Genomic DNA, 21,600 nt, shown 5'->3' with positions numbered 1-21,600 from the left:
GAACTTTAAGTTTAGGCAAAATTTATTCAGTGTAGTTTATATAATATTTAAATGATTAATGCTTTGAATAAATTTTAGTTTAAGGTTTAGTAATTGAATTATGTGCTTTTTATTAGTTTGTTTTATTTCTATTTAGCTTTAACTCATTTTTATTTCAGCTTTAGATTTGGTCATGTTTGTGCTTCACTTTAAAAGTTTATTTCAATTAGTTGCCAAGGCAAAATTTCTAATTATATAGTTTTTGTTTGTTTGTTTGTTTGTTTGTTTAATTTTTACATGCAATGGTAATTGTTTAAGCATTTTATTCCAGATTTATTTAAATTAACGCAAATTAAATTTAATAGTTTTAGTTTACAATAACGCCGCTGGCCTGTACGTAAAGGTATAATGTAGGACTATCAATCAATTCACATTATTTAAGTGGGATTAGTCTCATAATTTGGTAATTTCTTCATACTGATGGCACTTTTTGCAGGTTTACTGTATAAAGACGCCTTGTAGATTTTTGTGAGGTTTTTTCACTCATCTCACAACAATAATTTTTATTTAACTGAATTTAGTTTTAGTTAAAGTTAAATTTAGTTAACACCAATGACACCCAATGATACCCAAATTACATGTAAACATTGTCCAAAGTTTACAGTCACTGGAAAAGCAGGTAATATCAGTGTAATTTCTGTGACCACAGTGGCAAAAGGAAATGCAAAAATAATGACTGGTTACAGAAATGGCACACTTCACTTTTAAGGTGGTCAAACTGGCATTGCTAAGCTGGTTTGTTGCTGGTCCAAGGTGGTCTACACGTTTTAAGCATCTTCCCTGTCTAATCAGCCCCACCATCTTGTCGCAAACCTCATTAGTACCTAGTTCAATAATCCTTTGAGGATGACCTCCACCTCACGCTGCTTTTCCAAAGTGAGGTGCCCAGTCCATCAGTGACCTCCATGAGTTTGGGAGGTGTCTCAGGTCAGAGTTGCAGTGCTGTGTTGGCGTTAAAGACTCTCTTGTACTTGTCACCGTCAGCACAGCGTCCCAGTCTCAGCTGGATTACAGAGTCCTGGAGAGAGCAGGCTGTAAAAATAGCTGTTTCAACACCAGCTCTTTCTGAAGGCTCAGATTCCCCCTGGCCTCCAGAGAGCGGCTATAACCTTCACCATCTTCCGTTCTCTTCCCATTAGCACACACACACACACACAATGCTCTCATTGAATTAATCATCACTGCTCATCACCCTAGAGGCCGTCGCACCTTTAGCCCAGCTCGCTTACGAGCCCGCGTAAGCTCATCTTCTCTGAGGAAAATGATGGGGTTTTTTCCCCACCGGCCTATGCATGGGTCTTGCAAACCAAGTTAAAAGGGCATATATACTGATCTTGGCAAAATATTTAATGTTAACAGCCATTTATGTCTGAATGTAAACAGATGGGCCCGAAACATCTAATATGTCATAATTGATCAGTGCATCAGGTGTAAATGCTCCCTAATAGTCCTGATCCTCTCTATAATGAGATTAAAAATAATCAAACTGCAAACAAGAAAAAGAGATAATCACTCACTGCTCTTGTGTGGATACATTTAAAAGCTTTTATCAGGTTCTACAGTTACATTCTGAAAAAAACATCAAGAGCTCTCTTTGTTCTTTTGTTTGTCTTCTTTTTTAACTTTGTTCTTCATTTTTGTTACCGACTGTTTATTTGTCTGTTTTGAAGCAAGGTGTTGCTAATTAAAAAAATACTTGAAAGCTAGATGTGGTTGTTTCCATTTATTCATTTATTTATCATTGTTTATATAATGCATAATAATAGTTTGCAACACTATTTTACAGTTAGTTTGCAAAAAAATAAATTAATAGCAACATTTATGCATTTGGCAAATGCTTTTATTCAAAGCGACTAACATTGCATTCGAAGTAAACATTTTTTATGTCTGATTTCCAGTGCAAGGCATCAATTAGCCAGGTGCTGTTTTAGCTACAGGAACATTCAAAAAAATCAAATACTTAAAAATTGGAGATTCAACATTTTTAATTTACATTTATGCATTTGATAGATGCTTTTATTCAAACCCACTTACATTGCATTCAAAGTAAACTGTTTATAACAGTTCATGCATTGCCTGGGAATCAAACCCATGACTAATGCATCGCTGCAGTCTAATGCTGTTTGAGATGTAGGAACTTTAAAAAATTGTTTTGCTGTTGTTGAAATTGAGAAGGATCGTGAAATTTCACTGGTATTGGTATCGTAACAACACTACTTCAGCTACTTCTTTTATGTAAAAAAAACACCTCTTCATGCAGCCTATTGAATATATGCAAATGTGAATTATATTTAAAATGCTGTCTCGTTGATATATCTTGGTCCATTTCTGTCTGTTTCTAGTGGACTAATTGTATTTTATTATGTGTCTTTTGCATTTTAGAGCTTTACATCCCCTATAGTCACTGTCATTGTAAGTAAAAAAGTCTACATTAACATTCTGTTAAACTCTCAGAGAAAACCAAACCGCTCTGGAGCGACATGAGAGGAGGTAAATCATGAGAGAATTGTCACTTTTGTAGGAATTATTCCTTGAAGTTGTCATGTCAGCAACTTTCTCTGCCTCGTAACCTTCTAGAAGAGACTCATTTTCATGTGCTTGAGAGCCTCTGTTTGACCCAGTAGGTTGATGGAAATGGCTTTTAATCTGCTCCACCGTAGTCAGTAGTCCCAAGACTTTTATAGGCTATGGTAATTGCATTTATATATTAAAAGCTTGTGGTTCAGGTTTCCACTGTGCATGTTTCTTACATCATTACAGCAACATGCGCTCAAAAAAGCTTTGGGTTATAAAACCGAATGTTGCAATTAAATAAATGAGGAGTTTTCCTATCTGACTATCCTGCTGAAGTTCATCTACAGTGTTTTCTTGGAGTGCAAGTGGAGCATGGAGGCCCGCCGAACTCGTAAAGTTTCTTTTAACTGCTGCTCTGGGTCAATCCTGTTTGCTCGCGTAAAAGTCAGCCAGTATGTTTGAAACATATTTCAGGGTAATGAAAGGGAAAGGAAAAACCTCCTCTTGTTTGCGCTCCCTGATCAGGACTCACGTTAGTGCCGGGCGACATGACCGTATATATCGTGCAGCTGTAGACGTGACAGCTAGGTGATATTTTATCTAAGGTAGATGTATTTGTGAAGATTACGTTATTTATAAATAAGAGTGATTAAGAAAAATGGCCACTGACCATTCTCTTTGCGTGTGTCTACTGTATAAAATTTGGGGTTGTTGAGAATTTTTTTTTTTCGAAAGAGGTCTCTTATGCTCGCCAATGCTGCATTTATTTGATCAAAAATACAGTAAACGGGAAATATTAGGAAATTGTACTGCAATTAAAAATAGCTGTTTTCTTTTTTGAAATATTTTATGTTGTTATTTTTTCCTGTGATGCAAAGCTGATTTTTCAGCATCATTACTCCAATCTTCAGTGTCACATGATCCTTCAGAAATCATTCTATGCTGATTTGCTGCTCAAGAAACATTTCTTATTTTTATCAGTGTTGAAAACAGTGATGTTGCTTAATATTTTTGTGGAAACCATTATACCATTTTTTTCAGGATTCTTTGTTAAAAAAAACTGCATTAATTTGAAATATATAAATATTTTGCAACATTATAAATTTCTACGTTTATTCAGTAAGGATGCAAAGCGATCAGTAAGAATTGATCAAAAGTATTATTATTATTTTACTTCGTAAGAACAGCAATACATTAATATTATCTTAAAGGTTGGGTAGGTAGCCTAGGTATAAACACTTTTTTATATAACACATTTTTATATAACACAATTTGTTATCCTGGTTGAAACTCTCTTCACATCCTGACAGATATATCTTCTGAGGAAGTCTCAGGACAAAAAAAGGACATTCCTACAGTATGTCCTACCTGCCTATCAACATGTGTATTTCCATACCTCTGCACACCCTGCTCGCGCAGACATCATACGTCATCAGCGCGTTCTGTAAGGCTATGCAGAGTTGTAGACAGACAGTCAACGAGCGGCCAAAAACAAACAGCAATTGCCTTTTACAGTTCCTCCTGAAACAAAACAATGAGCTTATGCTGCATTCATGCCATTTCATAAATTTAATTACGAGATGGCAACCCGTGAAGTTCTACACTGAGCTGTTCATGTCCTCAGACTCAGATTTATGCATTTCAATGTCAACACAAACAATGGTGAAATGAATCTGCAGCATTCAGGTGGTACATTTTAAGAGTTCTGTAAATTTATGTTCATTATTATTGCAATGTTATGTGCTTTGAGATATGAGGCAGTTAACATTTATAGTTCATGTGTTCTGAGGGAGTCGTGGCTTTGGAGACACTCTGTAGGGACCCCATGCTTTCAAAGCTAACTTGCTATTGCTAACCTCTCCGACATTGCCTACCCTACCTTTAATAGTTTGACAAACTTGACTGCAAAATGGCCAGTAGACTTCAGACTTCATTGTTCAATGGTATATAGCTAAAGCCATTTCTGTTCATCTGGAATATTTTCTTATTGTCTTGTCACATTGATATATGCAACTAATTACTTTTAATTTGATTATTTAATCTTCATTTGATTCAATGAATTCAATGAATTAAATTTTAATTGATTTATAGACCTAATACCAACCATTTTTCTTCATTGAATTTCCAGCAGCATTCCAGCTATATCATGACTGTTAGTCCGATTAGAAAACGACTAATGAAAAGGGCTTTTGCTCGTCTTGCCCGCTCACGTGAGCAGCTGAGACTGCAGACTTTGTTCCATGTGAGTTCTGCTTGTGCTCTTTGCTCTGTGCTGATAGTACAGGGTCAACATGAAGGACAGGGGTGGAAGTGTGTTATCTGCGAGGGCCACGGAGGGCAACAGTCTCTGTAAGAAGATGGGCAGCCCAGGAAGAGATATTTGTCTCAAACGGAGATAGCATTGGAAGATAAAGCCGAGAGGCGAAGTCTGGATCTAAGCAAAGCTTGTCTTTACGATGGTGATGTAATGTTTTGGAATAGACTTTCTCAGTGTTGGAGATTTGTAAAGTCTGAAAGGGCATTAGGAGTGGAAGAGCAGTCTGAAACTCAAGAAACCCAATTTCTACACTGTCTGGAAAAGCTTTATTGTGCAAAACTGTGGGAAGTGTTGTGGGTCATTCCTAAGGCTTTTGGGTGGTTGATAGATGAGCACATCTTCAAGTCTACAATGATATCTGCTCTCTGGAAAGGGCTTGGGTTCCTCCTTTTGGTTGTTTTTCGTTGCTTTATCTGTCCACCAAATAAATAATTTACATTTTTATTCATGCATCTGGCAGATGCTTTTATCCAAATAATAATTTTAAATGCTACAGGCGAATAAGGTAAGAATAACTAGATATTTAACTAATAGATATCACCATCTTTCCCCAAGTGGATTAATCACAGTACATTGAGACACTTCGGTTCTGAAATGTTATGTTTAAATATGCAAATGAAACACTTTCTAATTAAATATGCACTCATTTGCATACATTTCCAGAACAGAAATATGAATATTGTTTCATTTTGTTGACATATTAAAGTTTTTTGCAGAGGAGATTTTGGATAGAAAAAGTCAGAAAAAAATGTGTTTAGCAATAAAATGTTTTATAAATCAGGCGAATGATATATGAACAAACCCCTCTGTAAAAACCTTCAGAATATAGATATATATAGATAGGAATTAAATGGGAAATTTTAGTGTATGTAAGTGCTCTTGAAGTGGAGATTTCTGGCTCAGTGAATGAGAAAAAACTAATTTTGAAAAAAACAACAACATAGAAAGATGTTTTGTTATTGAAATCTACAGACACAAATAGATAAAGTGTAATAAAATAAACACTTTCTTGGTTTTCTTTCCACTAGTCCTAAAGAGGCAAGTTTTGGAAGCAAAATAGACTAAAATCTCAAAACTGACCTGCGAAAGCTACGGTTCCCTTTCGAGAGGTCTCTTGTACATACAGCTGAGTGCCTTAGCTCGCTCATTGGCTGTGCTGCGGCAACTGCACAAACCTATGGCGAGTCAGCTAGGATGCGCGAACCAATCATGCGCTGCAGAGACCGCAAGAATGGGCGTGGCTTATAGCAATATAAGCCCCCATTTCGCCATAGAATTCAGATTTAATCGGAACAAGCACCTGCTAAGCAGTTTTGAGGACGCAGGCTTCCTGGTTTTCAACTGGACGCCACCTTCAGCCCGCTGTTCTGCTGTGCCATCCGGCGTGCTATATCCTTTACAAGCAAACAGTGTGTTCGCCGTTGCGACTCACTTTTCTAAAATAGCAAATTCTAGGCGTTGTTTCAAATGCCTCAGGTCTCTCTACGGCGGAGATCGTCACATCCTCTGCACTTCTTGTTTGGGCCGTGAACATGCGGAAACTGTACTCGCTAAGGACGTGTGATGAATTGGCGCTTTCCACCCTACTGTCTCATCTGGCTACCTTCGCCCACGACAACCCTGCGCCTCCCGCTCCACCTTTTCCTCTGATCGAGCCTTGCAAGAAAAGCGTCGCACACAGAGGATGCCAGAGCGGATGAACACAAGCTCTGTGTGTGCTTCGGAGGCCACACCAGAGGTTGTGCGGTCATGAGGCAGAGACTGTCAAACTGGATAGTTGATGCTATCTCGCTGGCTTATGAGTCTAAGGGCCTCCGTTTGCCCATAGGCATCAAAGCTCATTCCACGAGAGGCATGGCCTCGTCGCAGGCATGGTCGAGTGGAATACCAATTGAAGATATTTGTGTGGCGGCAGGCTGAGCCTCACCGTCCACATTCATGAGGTTTTATAATATGGAAGTGCCCGCTTTGCAAGCGAGGATTCTTTCTGTATGAATAAAGTGTTAAGCACATTTTCATAATTATAAGGCCCCGACGTCTGTCTGGTCATCGATAAACATGAACTGTGGTTCTATATACCATATAAGAAGGAGAATGGCCCCTTATAAGGCCCATTCCAATTCTTTTCCTATATAAGGCTCATTACTGAACTAGCCATATTAAGACTCTTAACTTTACTTGTCTATGAGCTTCAGGTGCTGGGCCCTAGACTATAGTATGGGGCGAAGTTTTTAAGCACACACGGCATTTTGAAAGGCATTTTTGAAAGCTAACTTACGCAATACGAGAGACCTTTCGAAAGGGAACGTCTCGGTTACTAACGTAACCTCGGTTCCCTGAGAGTAGGGAACGAGTATTGCGTAACTCGCCGTGCTGCTGTGCATTGATCAGGGGAAGGCTTCAGTCGATTTAACCTGAATTCTATGGCGAAATGGGGGCGTATATTGCTATAAGCCACGCCCATTTTGGCAGGAGCGAAGCATCCTGATTGGTTTGAGCATCCTAGCCGACTCGCCATAGGTTTTTGCAGTTGCCTTGTTGCACTGCGTTTTAAAAAAAATTGCTTCAATATTCTCGAGAAAAGAAGTTTTCCCATCGCGTAAGCTAACTTACGCAATACCGAGGTTACGTTAGTAACCGAGACGTTTTGCTGTAGTGTCTTGATTTAGAAAAGTAACTGTACAGTTTTCCTCAACAAAATGCATCATTCAGAGTTAGGTATTGTATTGTTCATGTAGCACAAATGGTGATGGATGATTTACATCCCAAATTTATATAAGTGGTTTGTTTATATCATTAACTATAAGTATAAGCAAAACTAACAATGATGCTTGATTTAGCAACACCGCTAATTATTTGTGCAATATTATCTTCGGATGGTCATTCTGTATGCATTAGATCATGGACCAGCTGGCTAAAACTAAAGATAGACATGTGAGTTTTCATGCAACATTCAGACAACCAGCCCACTGATAACCCACATACTGTAGGCAGAAGATTAAAATGTGCTTAAATAAATAGAAATTGTTATTGTTAATAATGCACATTTAAAAAAATAAAACATGCATGCTGAGCTGTGATGAAAGATGCATGTCACCTTTGTATGGCTCAGTATGCCTCAGCCTTGTAGATCTAGTGGTATTTGGCTCGAGGGAATCTACGTGCATTAGAAAACCTAATAAGGGGATTTTTTTTCCCGGTCGATTTTCACAGAATTCCATCACGCCAGGCACAAAGTCAGTGTGATGAAAGCAAAGGAGCAGTCTGCGGTCTGCTGACTTTTACACTTTAACTGCAGGGAAAGAGAAGGAGATGCTATTTTTGTCGATCTGCACCATGACATCTATTTACCTGCAAAACGTATTTTCTCTCGGTGTGCTGCATCTAAATGTGATTTTGAAATGGCAAATTGCGCACTGTGACATGGATTTACAAACTCTAAAATGCAAAGTCAGATGTTTTTAAACAGTATAAGCAATATGTAAAGTCACATACACTTCTGTGTGTGTGTGTGTGTGTGTGTGTGTGTGTGTGTGTGTGTGTGTGTGTGTGTGTGTGTGTGTGTGTGTGTGTGTGTGTGTGTGTGTATATATATAGTGAAATATTATTACAATTTAAATTATGTGTTTTCTATTTGAATATGTTTTACAATTTATTTTATTCATTTGGTGACAAAGCTGAATTTTCAGCATCATTACTCCTGTCTTCAGTGTCACATGATCCTTCAGAAAGATTCTAATATGCTGATTTGATACTCAAGAAACATTTTGCTGCTAAAATTGTTTGTGGGAAGCCCTGAAACATTTGTTTCAGGATTCTTTGATGGACAGAAAGTTCAAAAGAACATTATAAATGTATTTACTGTTACTTTTTGATAAATTTAATGCATCCTTTCTAAATAAAAGTATTCATTTCTATAAAGTTACTAAAAGTTGTATTGTTTTGTTTGGGTTTTATCCATAATGACCTCTGTTCTCTCTTGCAGGTCTCATGGGAAGTGTCTCATATCTCGGATCTATAGGGAAAGGCTGTGTATTTGGCCCGACGATGCGGCACCTGTTGCACCAAGTCGACATCTGATCGTGGAATAAATGACCGTGTAGATCATACTGAAGATTCAAATAAACTACCACTCCATCCACCACAGGCTTGTGTTTTCATTTTTCACCTTGTTATTGGCAGCGTCGTCGCAGGCATTGCTATGAGACACATTATATTTCCTGCTGTGCTATCAGACGTGCTCTAATCTTAAAGGAATAGTGCACCCAAAAAAATTTAATTTCTTTCATCTTCCACTCTCCCTCTTGTTGCTGAAAACACATAATTTTTTTCCCTTTTCAGTGCCACACAAAAGGAACAAAATGTCTGTTCTTTTCCATACAATGGGAAGATGGTCTGTCAAGCCAAAAAAAAAAAAAAAGCCAAAAAAGCACCATAAAAGCATTATTAAAAAAGCCCATATGCCATATTCCAAGTCTTCTGAAGTCATATGATAGCTTTGTATGGGGAACAGACTGAAATTGAAGTCGTTGTCCATGTGTATTGTAAGGAAAAAAGGACATTGGGTCAGTAAATGGAATATACTGTATGGCTGGTTATCAAGTCAAACTGATTGTCGTCTTGGTGGTTTATTCACTCTTACACGACTGTCACATTACATGCTGACATGCATTGCAATTTAAAAAAAATAAACAACCAGACAAACAATCTTTGGAATATTCCCACAATCCTTTGCACAGACCCCAATGGGAAAGGATTGTGATGCTAATATGACGAGAAGTTGGCAGTTGTAGACCATTATCCCTCAATATATAACAAAGACAGCTATAGATTCTCAAGCGACACAGATCCGATGTATAACAGTGCAGACTTGACATGTTGGACAGGTCATGATGCAACTGTTACTTTGGGACAACGAAGCCATCACGCCTCGGGCGGATTGGCAGTGCTAATAAACATCACGACATGATAATTCCAGCTCAGAATATCAAATACAGAAGAGATAAAAACATTAATAACAGTTGATTTCGACTGGTTTTGTAGCCTTAGAAACGGCTTTTATGTGCAGGAAAACATTTTACCTCCGAAAATGACAGTTTATTCAAAGGAAGCATTGTCATGTCTCTTTCCTTGTCATATAATTGGTCTGTCAAGCATAGCTAGAGTCTGCAATACCGAAACCAGGATACAGGATCCCGTGTATGTCTATATCGGTTATGTAACTTTTTTATATAACTGCATTTAAACAAGCACACTATTATTAGCGAGTCAGTACCTGAGCCCTCGGCCCCTCTGCGCCTTTGATCCTTTATGGAGGTTCAAGTCATATTGCTGGTGCTCTTGTAATCTCTTTGAAGATAACCACGTAACCTTCAGATCTCACAAGTTTCAAAGGAATGCAAAACTGGGGTCCACCACTTTCAGATTCTGGCAAACTGACAAAATCGCTCGCCCGTTTCTATGGCAACGTCGCTCACGCTCAATGGCATTTTTTCCCCTTCAACTGGTCATAGTGCCATGTGTGCCCAGAATAAATAAGCATGTTTAAGGTGATGTGTGTAAAAAAACAATTTGGTGGTGAAAATACTCGGATCACTGCTAAAAATGCATTGTGAGACATTGTAGGTTGACTGACCCTGTAAAATTTGAATAATTCAACTCTTTCAGAACATCTGTTTTGCCGACCAATGGTGGAGACTTTGTGTTTGTTGGGATTGATGGCACAGAAATTACATGCTTTATCTTTAGTAATTATTTGATTTTTGTTTTTTGTGTTGTAGGTGAGGTGCCTTTACACTCTGGACCAAACCAACAATACTGAAAATGAAGATCTGTGTTGCTTTTATTGTAGTAGCTGTTCTTCACATTGCTCAGGCTGGTGAGTTTCTGTCTTTCATGCTCTAATATATCAGTTTTGTTGCAAAGTGCATTGATAGTATGCATTTTTGAATAAAATAATAATAATACATTTTTTTTAATGAAATAATAAACAAAAAGGGGTAATATAAGACAGAATTCCTTTCTTATCTTTAAATTACAAGAGTCCATAGTACTTTGTAAGCATAGCGTATTCTTTGAATAACATAAAATATCTAAATAAAACTAAATAAATAATAATATAATTCAATTAAAAATATCAAATAAAATGGGTAATAAGGAATTTTTTTTTTACATTTGAAATGCAAGAGTTCATTGCACTTTGAAAGCATATAGTCAACTTTTAATAAAATAAAATGAAATTAAATAATGAGTAAAAATAAAAAAATAATAAGGAATTCCTTTTTTATCTTTAAAATACAAGAGTTCATACTTTGAAAGCATGACGTGTACTTTGAATAAAATGGAACAAAATATAAAAAACAATCAAATAAAAAAGTAAAGATACTTTGAAATCCTCATGTTTCGGACATTTAACGTAAGCAGCAGCATTTCATATATTTTGTTTTAGCATTGCTTGCAATTTTGCTCCCCTAATATTTTTAATTGCCCTTTCTAACTATCATCCGTCTGTTTTCTGCTGTCTTCTTAACTTCACTTTGAATTGTGACATTGCCTGATGTTCAGTATCAGAGATTATACTATGTAGCCATCCAAAATATACCGACATCCTTTCATTCTCAACTTAATCCGTCCAACAGAGAGAGACACCATGACTTAGAGTCTTGTTACAGAAGAAGGCTCTTGGATTTAATTTTTCAAACCCACAGAAGCCCTTAGAGACTTTTTGCACTGTTTCATTCTAATCCAGCAAACTCTTAACTCAGTTTCCAGCCAAGACTCAACAGTACAATCCATGTCTTTACAAGCCTGCGAATGTAGTGCCTTTCTGCTCCTTTCAACAGCAAAGTAGCTTCAATGTAATTTAACAAACCAAAGTTGCATGTTTTAAGACCTTGTAGTTACAAACATGATTTGCAATTATGAAAAAAACAGCATGGCCTTCTACATTGAAAGTCAAATTAATATATGCTACAGTAGATGGTCATAATGCCCAAATCTGTGTGAAAAACATGTTTTATGTGCATTTAGAGTGGGATCATTCTTTTGGGTCTGTGGTATTTCCAGTACTGCTCTCATCTGCCTGTGGATTCCTCCAGGGAAAATCTGCATTTGAAGAGCTTTTTGTTGACGACACAAAGCGTGATGGCTTTTCGCAATTTTGTTTTGCGGTATTTCTTCTGTATATGGTAAAAGCTGGCGATGAGATTAATGTATCACTGCAGGACAGCTAGTTAGTGGTCACATAAAAGCGCTTGTTTGAAATGACAGGCTGCTGTGTTTTCTTTGATTTTCTCCTCTGAGAGCTGAGCCCAGGATAAATAGGATAATTTATTAAAGGCACGCTTTATCTAATTCCTTTGTTGTTCTTTCATTGCCTGTCCCTTTAGCTAGCTATCTTTTGTGTTTTATATAAAAGAGAATAGTTCATATTTTGCAAAATGGGCTTTTACGTTTGTATCCACATTGCGATGTTTATATTTTTGAGGTGTGTGGTTCTTAACCTTAGTAAACTGCCTTTGAAAACAACATTAAGGCATTGCAACAAGCTTGCCCAAAAAATCTAGCACAGATGTTCAACAAAGTAAGATAAATGTTGAATAGAAGCACTTTCAAATTATTTAATACCAAAACGTTGTGGAGTATTTGAGAATTGTGTATTTTTCTGCTTGCTATAGAATTTGTCATTTGTATTCGATTTTAAAGGGTACGTTTATCCAAAAATGACGATTATCCCATAACTAACTCATCCACAAGCCATCCTAGTGTATATCTTTTTTATTCTTTCAGCAAAACACAATCTGAGTTATATTAAAAGATATCCTGGATATAACTTTATAATGGGAGTGAATAGTAACTGAGATTTTGAAGCCCAAAAGAGTGCATCCATCCATCATAAAAGTAATCCATACGGCTACAGGGGGTTTACAAAGGCCTTCTGTAGTGAAGCGATGGGTTTACAACTTTATAAACTCTAATCACTAGCATCCGGTAGCGGACGTCCGTGCATTCACTGGACGAGAGTTGAGTTCCGACGGAAGAGTGACCTCTGAGCCAACGTATGATGTTAGTACGGTGTACATTTTAGGACATCCTCAGACCTCAGACATATGAAGACAAGGCATCATGCCTCAGACTAAAAGGCTTCCGTCATTGGACAAAACGGCATCGCGTCTCAGACTGAAAAGCTTCAGGTCTCTTCAGGTCTCAAAAAACGATGTCAGGTCTCGCACAATTAGGCATCAGACGAAAACGCCTCAGATAAAAAGGCATCAGACATAAAGGCATCGTACGAAACGGCATCAGATGAAACAGCCTCAGGCAAAAAGGCATCAGACATAAAGGCATCGGACGAAACAGCGTCAGACAAAACAGCCTCACACAAAAAGGCATCAGACATAAAGGCATCGGACGAAACGGCATCAGACAAAACAACCTCAGACAAAAAGGCATCGGACGAAACGGCATCAGACAAAACAGCCTCACACAAAAAGGCATCAGACATAAAGGCATCGGACGAAACGGCATCAGACAAAACAGCCTCACACAAAAGGCATCAGACATAAAGGCATAGGACGAAACGGCATCAGACAAAACAGCCTCAGACAAAAAGGCATCAGACATAAAGGCATCAGACAAAACAGCCTCAGACAAAAAGGCATCAGACATAAAGCCATCGTATGAAACGGCATCAGACGAAACAGCCTCAGACAAAAAGGCATCAGACATAAAGGCATCGGACGAAACGGCGTCAGACAAAACAGCCTCAGACAAAAAGGCATCAGACGAAACGGCATCAGACAAAACAGCCTCAGACAAAAGGCATCAGACATAAAGGCATCAGACAAAACAGCCTCAGACAAAAAGGCATCAGACATAAAGGCATCGTACGAAACGGCATCAGACGAAACAACCTCAGACAAAAAGGCATCAGACATAAACATTCTCGTTTTAGACTTCTAATTCATGACCAGTGTTTTGTTTTGCTCTAAACTCTGCGCTTTTGCGTTTGCCAATATTTCATGCCACTGGCGTAGCTAAAATAGATGCAGAATTCTTTTTTAAAGTTTTAATAAAAACGTTTCCTAAACTTGGACTATTGTTGTTTACCTAAAATATTTGAACATTTAAAATGTATTTTAATTTTTAAATTATTATCGTTAAAAAAAATATCTGCCGACATTCGGACTGCCAACCAATCCGCAAACAGCCGCTGACTGGTAATACGGTTGTGCTCTCATGAGGAGCCTCGCGCCTCATGAGGAGAAATAGAAACAATGAGCGCAGTTCACACAAAGAAACTTAATGAACATAGAGCGGTTAAAAAATTAATGTGGAATTTTCATATTTATAATATATGATATGATACAGTTAAGCAACATCACAGTGACCACGAATGCTGAATACCACCATCACGATTGAAAATATGACACTGATTTCATATGACAGTTCAATAAACAAGTAATTAATATCAAGTCACTTACATTATAGACACAATATTGACTGTTTTTGTTAAATTTGAGCAGCGAAAATAGTTCCAAACAAACATCCCAAGAACCACAGCGCAGCTCACCGGAACACATAACTGCATTAATGAATGATTCAGCGCTTTGAATGAATCGATTGAGTCAAAGATTCAATGACTCAATTCAATGACAACTGCCTCCTTCCTTAACGATTCAGCCGTTTGAACGAACCATTTGAATAAATGACTCAATAACTCACTCATTAAGACAGTCACCTGCAGCCCCCTACTGGTGGTTTAGTTTCGTGTTTTAAAGTAGGCTATAATTTTTTCCAATATCATATTTGTATCTTCAAAAAATATTTAAAACAATCTCGTAACATTATTTAATGCAGTTGTAATTTTTCAGTGTAAATTAATTAATTTGGTTGGTAACAGCATAGTGTCTTATTATTTCAATTGAATTTATTGATCAAATCTAAGAATTTAAAATGAAAGATGAAGCATACGTTTAAACCAATTTCTGCATTTTTACTTGGACAAGAGAATGGCTGATTTACTTGTTCGAAGGACAAGCACATGTAAAGCCTTAATGTTGAACCCTGAGTTATATTTTATATACTGTAGGCCTAGTATTATGTTTATGTGGCAAGCCAGTTTTACACATCAGCCCAGTCTATTCTGTAAAGTTAGTGATAAGCCGGGTCCGAGTTTTTTTTGCACATTAACTTGACAATAAATGTGGCACACCCAATTTTTCTTATGCACACCCAGAGACGCTTTTCTGGCTACGCTAGTGTTTCATGCGTCGGGTCAGAGGTCACTCTTCCGTCGGAGCTCGACCCGTGTACGGAAGCCAATGATTCTAGTTTATAAAGTTGTAAATAAGGATATTTTTCTTAAAACAATGCATCGCTTTGCTTCAGAAGGCCTTTATTAACTCCCTGGAGCTGTACAGATTTTGGGCATCAAAATCTCAGTTACTCAGTTACAATCCCATTATAAAGCTTGGAAGAGCTAGGATATTTTTTTATATAACTCTGATTGTGTTTTGCTGAAAGAAGAAAGTCATATACACCTAGGATGGCTTGTGGGTGAGTAAATTATGGGATAATTTTCATTTTTGGGTGAACTATCCCTTTAAGTATATCTGTTTAGCATTATTTTATTTTATTCCAGGTTCAGTTTTAGTAATTTTAGTACTTTAACTTAATTCAGTTATTTTCCAATGCAACTTTTCAACAATTAAATTAAGTTTTATTTGATATAGCTATAGATTTTATTTCATTTAAGCTTAATCACAAAAACTGTTTAATAGTGTTTTTATTGTTAATTAAATAAACTAAAACTAAATTAATCCTATTTTTAAATTCAATGTAACCGTATTTATTATTTTTATTTTGAGAATAAACTGTATACTCAGCAAATGTCAATAATTTTTGTCAAAATTATTTTGAAAAACAAAGTTGAAAAACCTAAATTAACCTAGCTGACACCCCAAAGTCTCCTGTGCCATGAAAGAGCAATACACTTTTCCTCTGGGTGATTATTACTGTCATTATTTTTGTTGCATGACTTTTTGTAACACAGTAAGAAATGCATTAGAAAGCTCTGTAAAGCCCTTTACTCTCATTTCAAAGTAGAAATATGGAAATGCTCATGATGAAAGTTCTCAGCTGCTCTGGTTCTCGAGATGTGCCGTGTGTATTCAAATCAAGTGCGTGAATTTTCAGAGGTTTTTACAGCATTAAAGGGAAGAATGAGGCTCTTTTAATATGGGATGACACTTAAAAGTCTAACTGCAGTCAGAAACATCCGCCTGCGGTTGAACCGCTGACTTCCTTTTATCAACTGAGTAATAGCAGATGAATTAAAGGGTTATCATGGTCAATTTTTAGTCTAGACATCTCAGATATATAGGTCATACATATTGACATATCTTAAAAGGATTGTTTCATTTAAAGTTTGTTTCCTTGCAACATCATATATTTTTTGTGGCACTTTTTTGACATTTTGAACCTTTTGAGTTCTGAAAGTTATGGTATGTTTTCATAGTACATTAAGCTTTTGAGAAAAAATCTCATTATATATAGAGCCCTTTAAAGGTTGTAATGAAAATGTGATTTTGCGTATTTCTGAACATGTAGTGTAACTTGGGTAACACTTTAATTTGTAACTTTGCAACTATGTCATTAGAGAATTAGTGTCAGCTTAATATCTTGATATTTTGATGCTCCCCAACAGGCATTTTACTTACTATAAGTAACTTTGCAAGTGCATGTCAACTTGTTCTACTAACCTGAACCCTGACCTAACAGTCTCAAATGAGAGTTAATTGATATGTAGTTTCACAGTTACTTATAGTTAGTAGAATGTCTAAAACGGACTATGGAAATAAAGTCTAGCCATATTGTGAGTTCTTCTGTGTGATTTATTTACTATTAATTACAATGTATATATATTTTCCAGTTTGTCCAAATAAGCTGCCTGGTCTACAACCCTGGACCCCCGGTCACAATGAAGCCCACAGAGTCACCATCGGCTACGGTCGCAAAGTCGTCCTCACCTCCTCTGCGACCGTCCATTCCATCGAGATCCTTAACGGAGGTAAAGCTTCCTAATAAAACCTCTTTCAAACTTCTCTGCAGCATTAAAGTGGAACAAAGATGTACATCCTTCATGATGAAAGCAAAACTTGACATGAGCTGTGACAGGCTTAAATCAAAACACATTTCAGACGTGTCGCCCTGAGCGTGGAATATTCCGGAGTTTGATGGGGAAATTCCATCACATTCCCTGCCAGCGAACATTCACTGCAAAAATGGATTTCTTACTCAGTTTCTTTGTCTTGTTTTTCAGTAAAATACCTAAACATTCTTGAATCAACATAAATTTACTCGAGAGGAAAAATGACGAGATTGAAAGCCTAAAACAATTATCCAAATTAAGTGAATTTTAAGTGAAATATCTGTCAATGGGGTCAGAAAAATAAACTTAATGCCAGGGTAGGTGATTTGTTCCAGAATTTTTTTTGTGATGCTGGTTGAAAGTCTCTTCAAAGTTAAGTGGTCTAAATGTATTATATGTATATATATATTGTCTACGGAAGGCGTAGGATCATAAAATGTTCGTTCAATCATTGCATTCGTCCGAATGGTAGGTCAGTGCTCTTGAAGTTGTTCATGTTCATTATTATTGTAATGTTAAGTGCTTTGAGACATGAGGTTTAACTGTGTCTCTCGTCTAGTGATGCTTTGCAGACTCTACTGTGTTAGACGGCTTGGCTTTGGAGACGCCCTGAAGGGAGGGTGGAATCTCATGCATTCAAAGCTAACTTGCCTACCCTACCTTTAATTCAAAGAAGTTTCATTCAACAAATTTAATTCAACATAGTTTTTTTTCTGGTCACCATGCAGTGGCGGAGCCAGAGGGGGGTCCGGGGTGGCACTGGACACCCCTGACATGCGATTGGCCACCGCGGGTGCCACCCCAAAATTTTATTTGCTACTGGCAGTTGCTGATGCTGATTTTTTTTTTAAATTACGTTCGCCGGCAGCGCGGCGCGCGCAGTTTTCAAACGGACGAGCAGAGGACGAGAGACGGTTGCAAGATACCGAACTTCACCGAATAAGAAAACATCATATTTGAAGTAAGCTTTTAAGGTTTAGCATCAGGGTGGTTTGCCCCCAATAGCCTACATTAGGCCTAATACACGCATATACAGTACCTTGCCGTGTGTAGCCTACGTTACAGTATACAAATGTTCTAGCTAATGTGAGGATAGGAGATCAAAACGCAGGCAAAGAAGAGCAGCAACAAGCGATATCATAATGCGATCACTATAGGACTATGAAGCTTTATGGGTGTAGGTTGTTGATGGACTCGATCTACTGTGTTTTGATCATCATTATGAATCTTATCTAGATGTAGTCTTTGATAAAAATGCGATTTTCTCAGCTTTTTGCTCATGTTGCTTTTTATGAAACTTGCCAACATTCAAGTGTTGATTAAAAAAAAAGATGCACGAAGCTACAAATACATTATTTTTTTGTTTTTGTTTTAAAAGCACAGGGTTTGTTCTTTCTTTTGGTACAGATATTCATACAACAAAATATTCTGGGGTGCCATGAAATTGTGAAAATTACCAAAACCACTTTTTTTTTTATACTGGCAAGAAAAAGTTAAATGTTGGTAATTGGATGATGATTAGAATGTGATTATGATTGGAATCATATTTTAAATTTGTCATATTTTTGAACAGGGTCAATTAAACATGAAAAGAAAGGGAGAGATATCAGTTATTTTAAAATAAGCACAAACATAGTCCAGTCATTTTATGAAAAAAAGTTTGAACAAATTGCAACAGAAGCAAACTCAAATAATTTTGTATCCTCATTATGTCCTGAGTAAGGAAACAAAGTCCCTAAGAATCCTATTAGGGGAAAGTTTCGAAATCTGTTTGTGGGGATTCACTTTTTATTTTACTTACCTTTTGTCTTCTGCATTCTCCTTACCCTTGTCTCCTGTTCTTCCCTTAGACTCGTCCCCCAGAAACAGTCGCACAGACCCAGCCCCAAACCCCATCTCTTAATAATTAAAAAAGGCTGGTTTCTAAAGTACTTCTTCCTGCCTCTATGTATTAATGCTCATGGGTAGCCTAAATGGGTTCCATTCAGACCTTAACATTAAGTATTTTACTGTTATATGTCAACAAGATTCAACAATACATTTTCACCTGGCTAGACCCAATGTTTAGATCTGTTGTGGTATTTATGCAAATTACCACATACGTAATTAGATTATGCACCGTTTGTCCATCTTAACAAACAATTTTTAAAAACTTGGAATACATTTTTTGTTTGTCTTGATGTAAGTAATCAATCAAAGTAATCAATTTTCATGGTGATATCTAAAGGTTAAACTTTTTACCCTATTCTCGTAAGAAAAAGGCTATATTTGTGTTTTTTTCTAAACTTTCCCTAATGGGATACTTTGGGAATTTTTTTCCTTACTCAGGACATATTGAGGATACAAAATCAGTTGAGTTTGCTTGTTGCAATTTGTTCAAGGTTGACCCCCATTTTGGCTTAAAATGACTGGACTAACAGGCAGATCAGGTGCAAACAGACCCCCCAGCCCTTGCATCACCACTGGCTAGTCAGAGTCAGTGTGGTCAGACTCAGAACCAGCAACAGGTCAGAGCATCTACCAGACACAAGCAGTCAATCACATACCCAATTCAGGAATTTAAGTTGAGATGATTTTGCCAGATTAAAAGGATTGTTCACCCAAAAATGAACACAAAAAAAAATTATAAATTAAATAATTAGAACTAGAATTATTATAAATTATTATAAAGAAAGAATTATGTTGTATTTAATCTTCCCAGGATAAGATTTTATATTGATGGGCAATAAAATTGTTTAACTTTTTCAAGGACATGTCTGCTTGATGCCTGCTATATCTAATAAAAGATTAAATTAAATTAAAAATTTTTTTTTGTAAATGTGAGTTTTTTTGTAAATAAATGCAGCAGTTCATAACAGACACATGCGGTATCTTATCTACTTGGTGCTTCAGCTTTGTTTTCTGCAATATTTTGGATGTTCAACACTTCGACACAAACAGATTGACCCAATTCCTTCCACAAGCTTTTCCACTGTGTGTGTGTACTGTGTACCCCCGAAAGTAGCAGTGGCCACCCCATGTATAAAACTCTAGTTCCGCCACTGTCACCATGATTTTGCCAAGTTAGACATGTTCTGGATCTGCATATTTAGTTGATTCTGGAACATCATTTCTATCCAAAAATGTAGTCCTAACCCTATCCACAGCCCTAAACCCTACCTAGAACATAAAATTCACCATTTTTAATTTTAAGGTTAAACTCACTTCATTTTTATACATTACAAAACTTAATATCTTCAGTTATTTTGTCTCAATACTGTAAAAGCAAAATGTTTGTCTTAATTTTTTTAGTACAATCAACTTGAATGTTTAATTCGTTTCAACTTAAATTATATTAAACTAACTTTAAAAAAGAGTTGAATCTAGTATAACATAAAAAAGTTGAAAATTGCTTCACTTATTTGAATGAGTTAAAGCAATGTATTAATCCGGATCTGATGAAGGACCTGTGCCTGGACACGACGACAACGCAGTCCTAAAGTGTCAACTAGTCTCTCCCTAGTGAAGGCCTCCTTCCCTTTACCTCTGTACAGATAAATATTAATCATATGATTTTTTTATAGTGAAGTAAATTTATCTCAATTTAATATTTAGATATTTCCAGCTTACAAAATTGTTCTAAGAATATTTTAATATGTTCCCACTAAGTTATATATATTTTTTTTCTGAATGTTCTCGTCTAGTTTTGTAAACGTTTTAAAACCTTTTTTCTTGGTCATTCGAACATTATTATTACTTTATATTGCAAACATCATGGGAATGTTACTTTTGAATGTTCCCTAAACATTTTGAAATATGTAGTAACATAAACGTTAGGAAACATCAAACTAAACGTTTCAGGTAAAAACTTTCCATGACTGATCTGTAAATAATATTTTTGTGCTAACATTTTAAGAGCATTATTAAAGACTAGATAACTTTGAATGATCATTCTATTAATGTTACTGGCATAATGTTTGTTCATAACTTTGAGAGAACCTTGCCAGAACGTTAGCTTAAATTCTGAGAATGTTCCCTTTCAGCTGTGTTTGTACTAGAAATCAAGGCAAACAAACAGAGTAAGACATTTTTTGCAGTGTTTGTTTACTTTTAGAACTAGAATTGGAGTTGGAAAATATCCTGCATGCTCATTGGTTGAAAATCAGTGGTGAGAGATCAGGATTGGCTTGATTATGTTGCTCTTTTTAGGGAAGCTTGTGATAGCCGATTCCAATCGACCAATTTTTCTGCGGGCTAGGCACATCCTCATTGGGAACAAGGGCGAACTTCACATCGGCAGTCCAGAATGCCCTTACAAAGGCAACCTCACCATCTCTCTCTTTGGCAGGTATGAATGTAATTTTTGAAAAATCATCAGAATCCTGCAGCCTTCATAAGGGCACTTACAGAGTAAAGAAAGTTTTGGAGGAGCATTTTAACGAATAGAAATGTGTTAGATCTGTTTTGAGCCTGTAATTTTAACCCCATAAACATATTGGATCATAATTGATACAGAAATTTCTAAGGCCTCTAAATTATCAATGTGATTAAAACTTTGTTGAAAAACCTGTTGCACACAATCTACTACATGCCTTCTGTT

At 36.7% G+C, this 21,600-nt stretch overlaps 1 protein-coding gene across 1 annotated transcript in view; it reads left to right on the top strand.

Annotated features, from left to right (window-relative positions):
* Window positions 1–21,600, top strand: part of cemip (cell migration inducing hyaluronidase 1) — a 138,230-nt gene that overhangs the window by 49,539 nt on the left and 67,091 nt on the right. The window contains exons 2-4 of the mRNA XM_077227984.1: window positions 10,651–10,748; window positions 16,803–16,940; window positions 21,210–21,348. Coding sequence (XP_077084099.1) covers window positions 10,694–10,748; window positions 16,803–16,940; window positions 21,210–21,348 — 332 coding nt within the window. The 5' untranslated portion in view covers window positions 10,651–10,693. The remainder of the gene's footprint in view (window positions 1–10,650; window positions 10,749–16,802; window positions 16,941–21,209; window positions 21,349–21,600) is intronic.

This window comes from Siphateles boraxobius, unplaced genomic scaffold (assembly GCF_051911475.1).
Source record: "Siphateles boraxobius isolate OS27281-9 unplaced genomic scaffold, OSU_SipBor_1 130, whole genome shotgun sequence".
Taxonomy (NCBI): domain Eukaryota; kingdom Metazoa; phylum Chordata; class Actinopteri; order Cypriniformes; family Leuciscidae; genus Siphateles; species Siphateles boraxobius.
The sequence above is the reverse complement of the archived record's forward strand: the minus strand, read 5'-3'. Positions and strand labels throughout refer to the sequence as shown.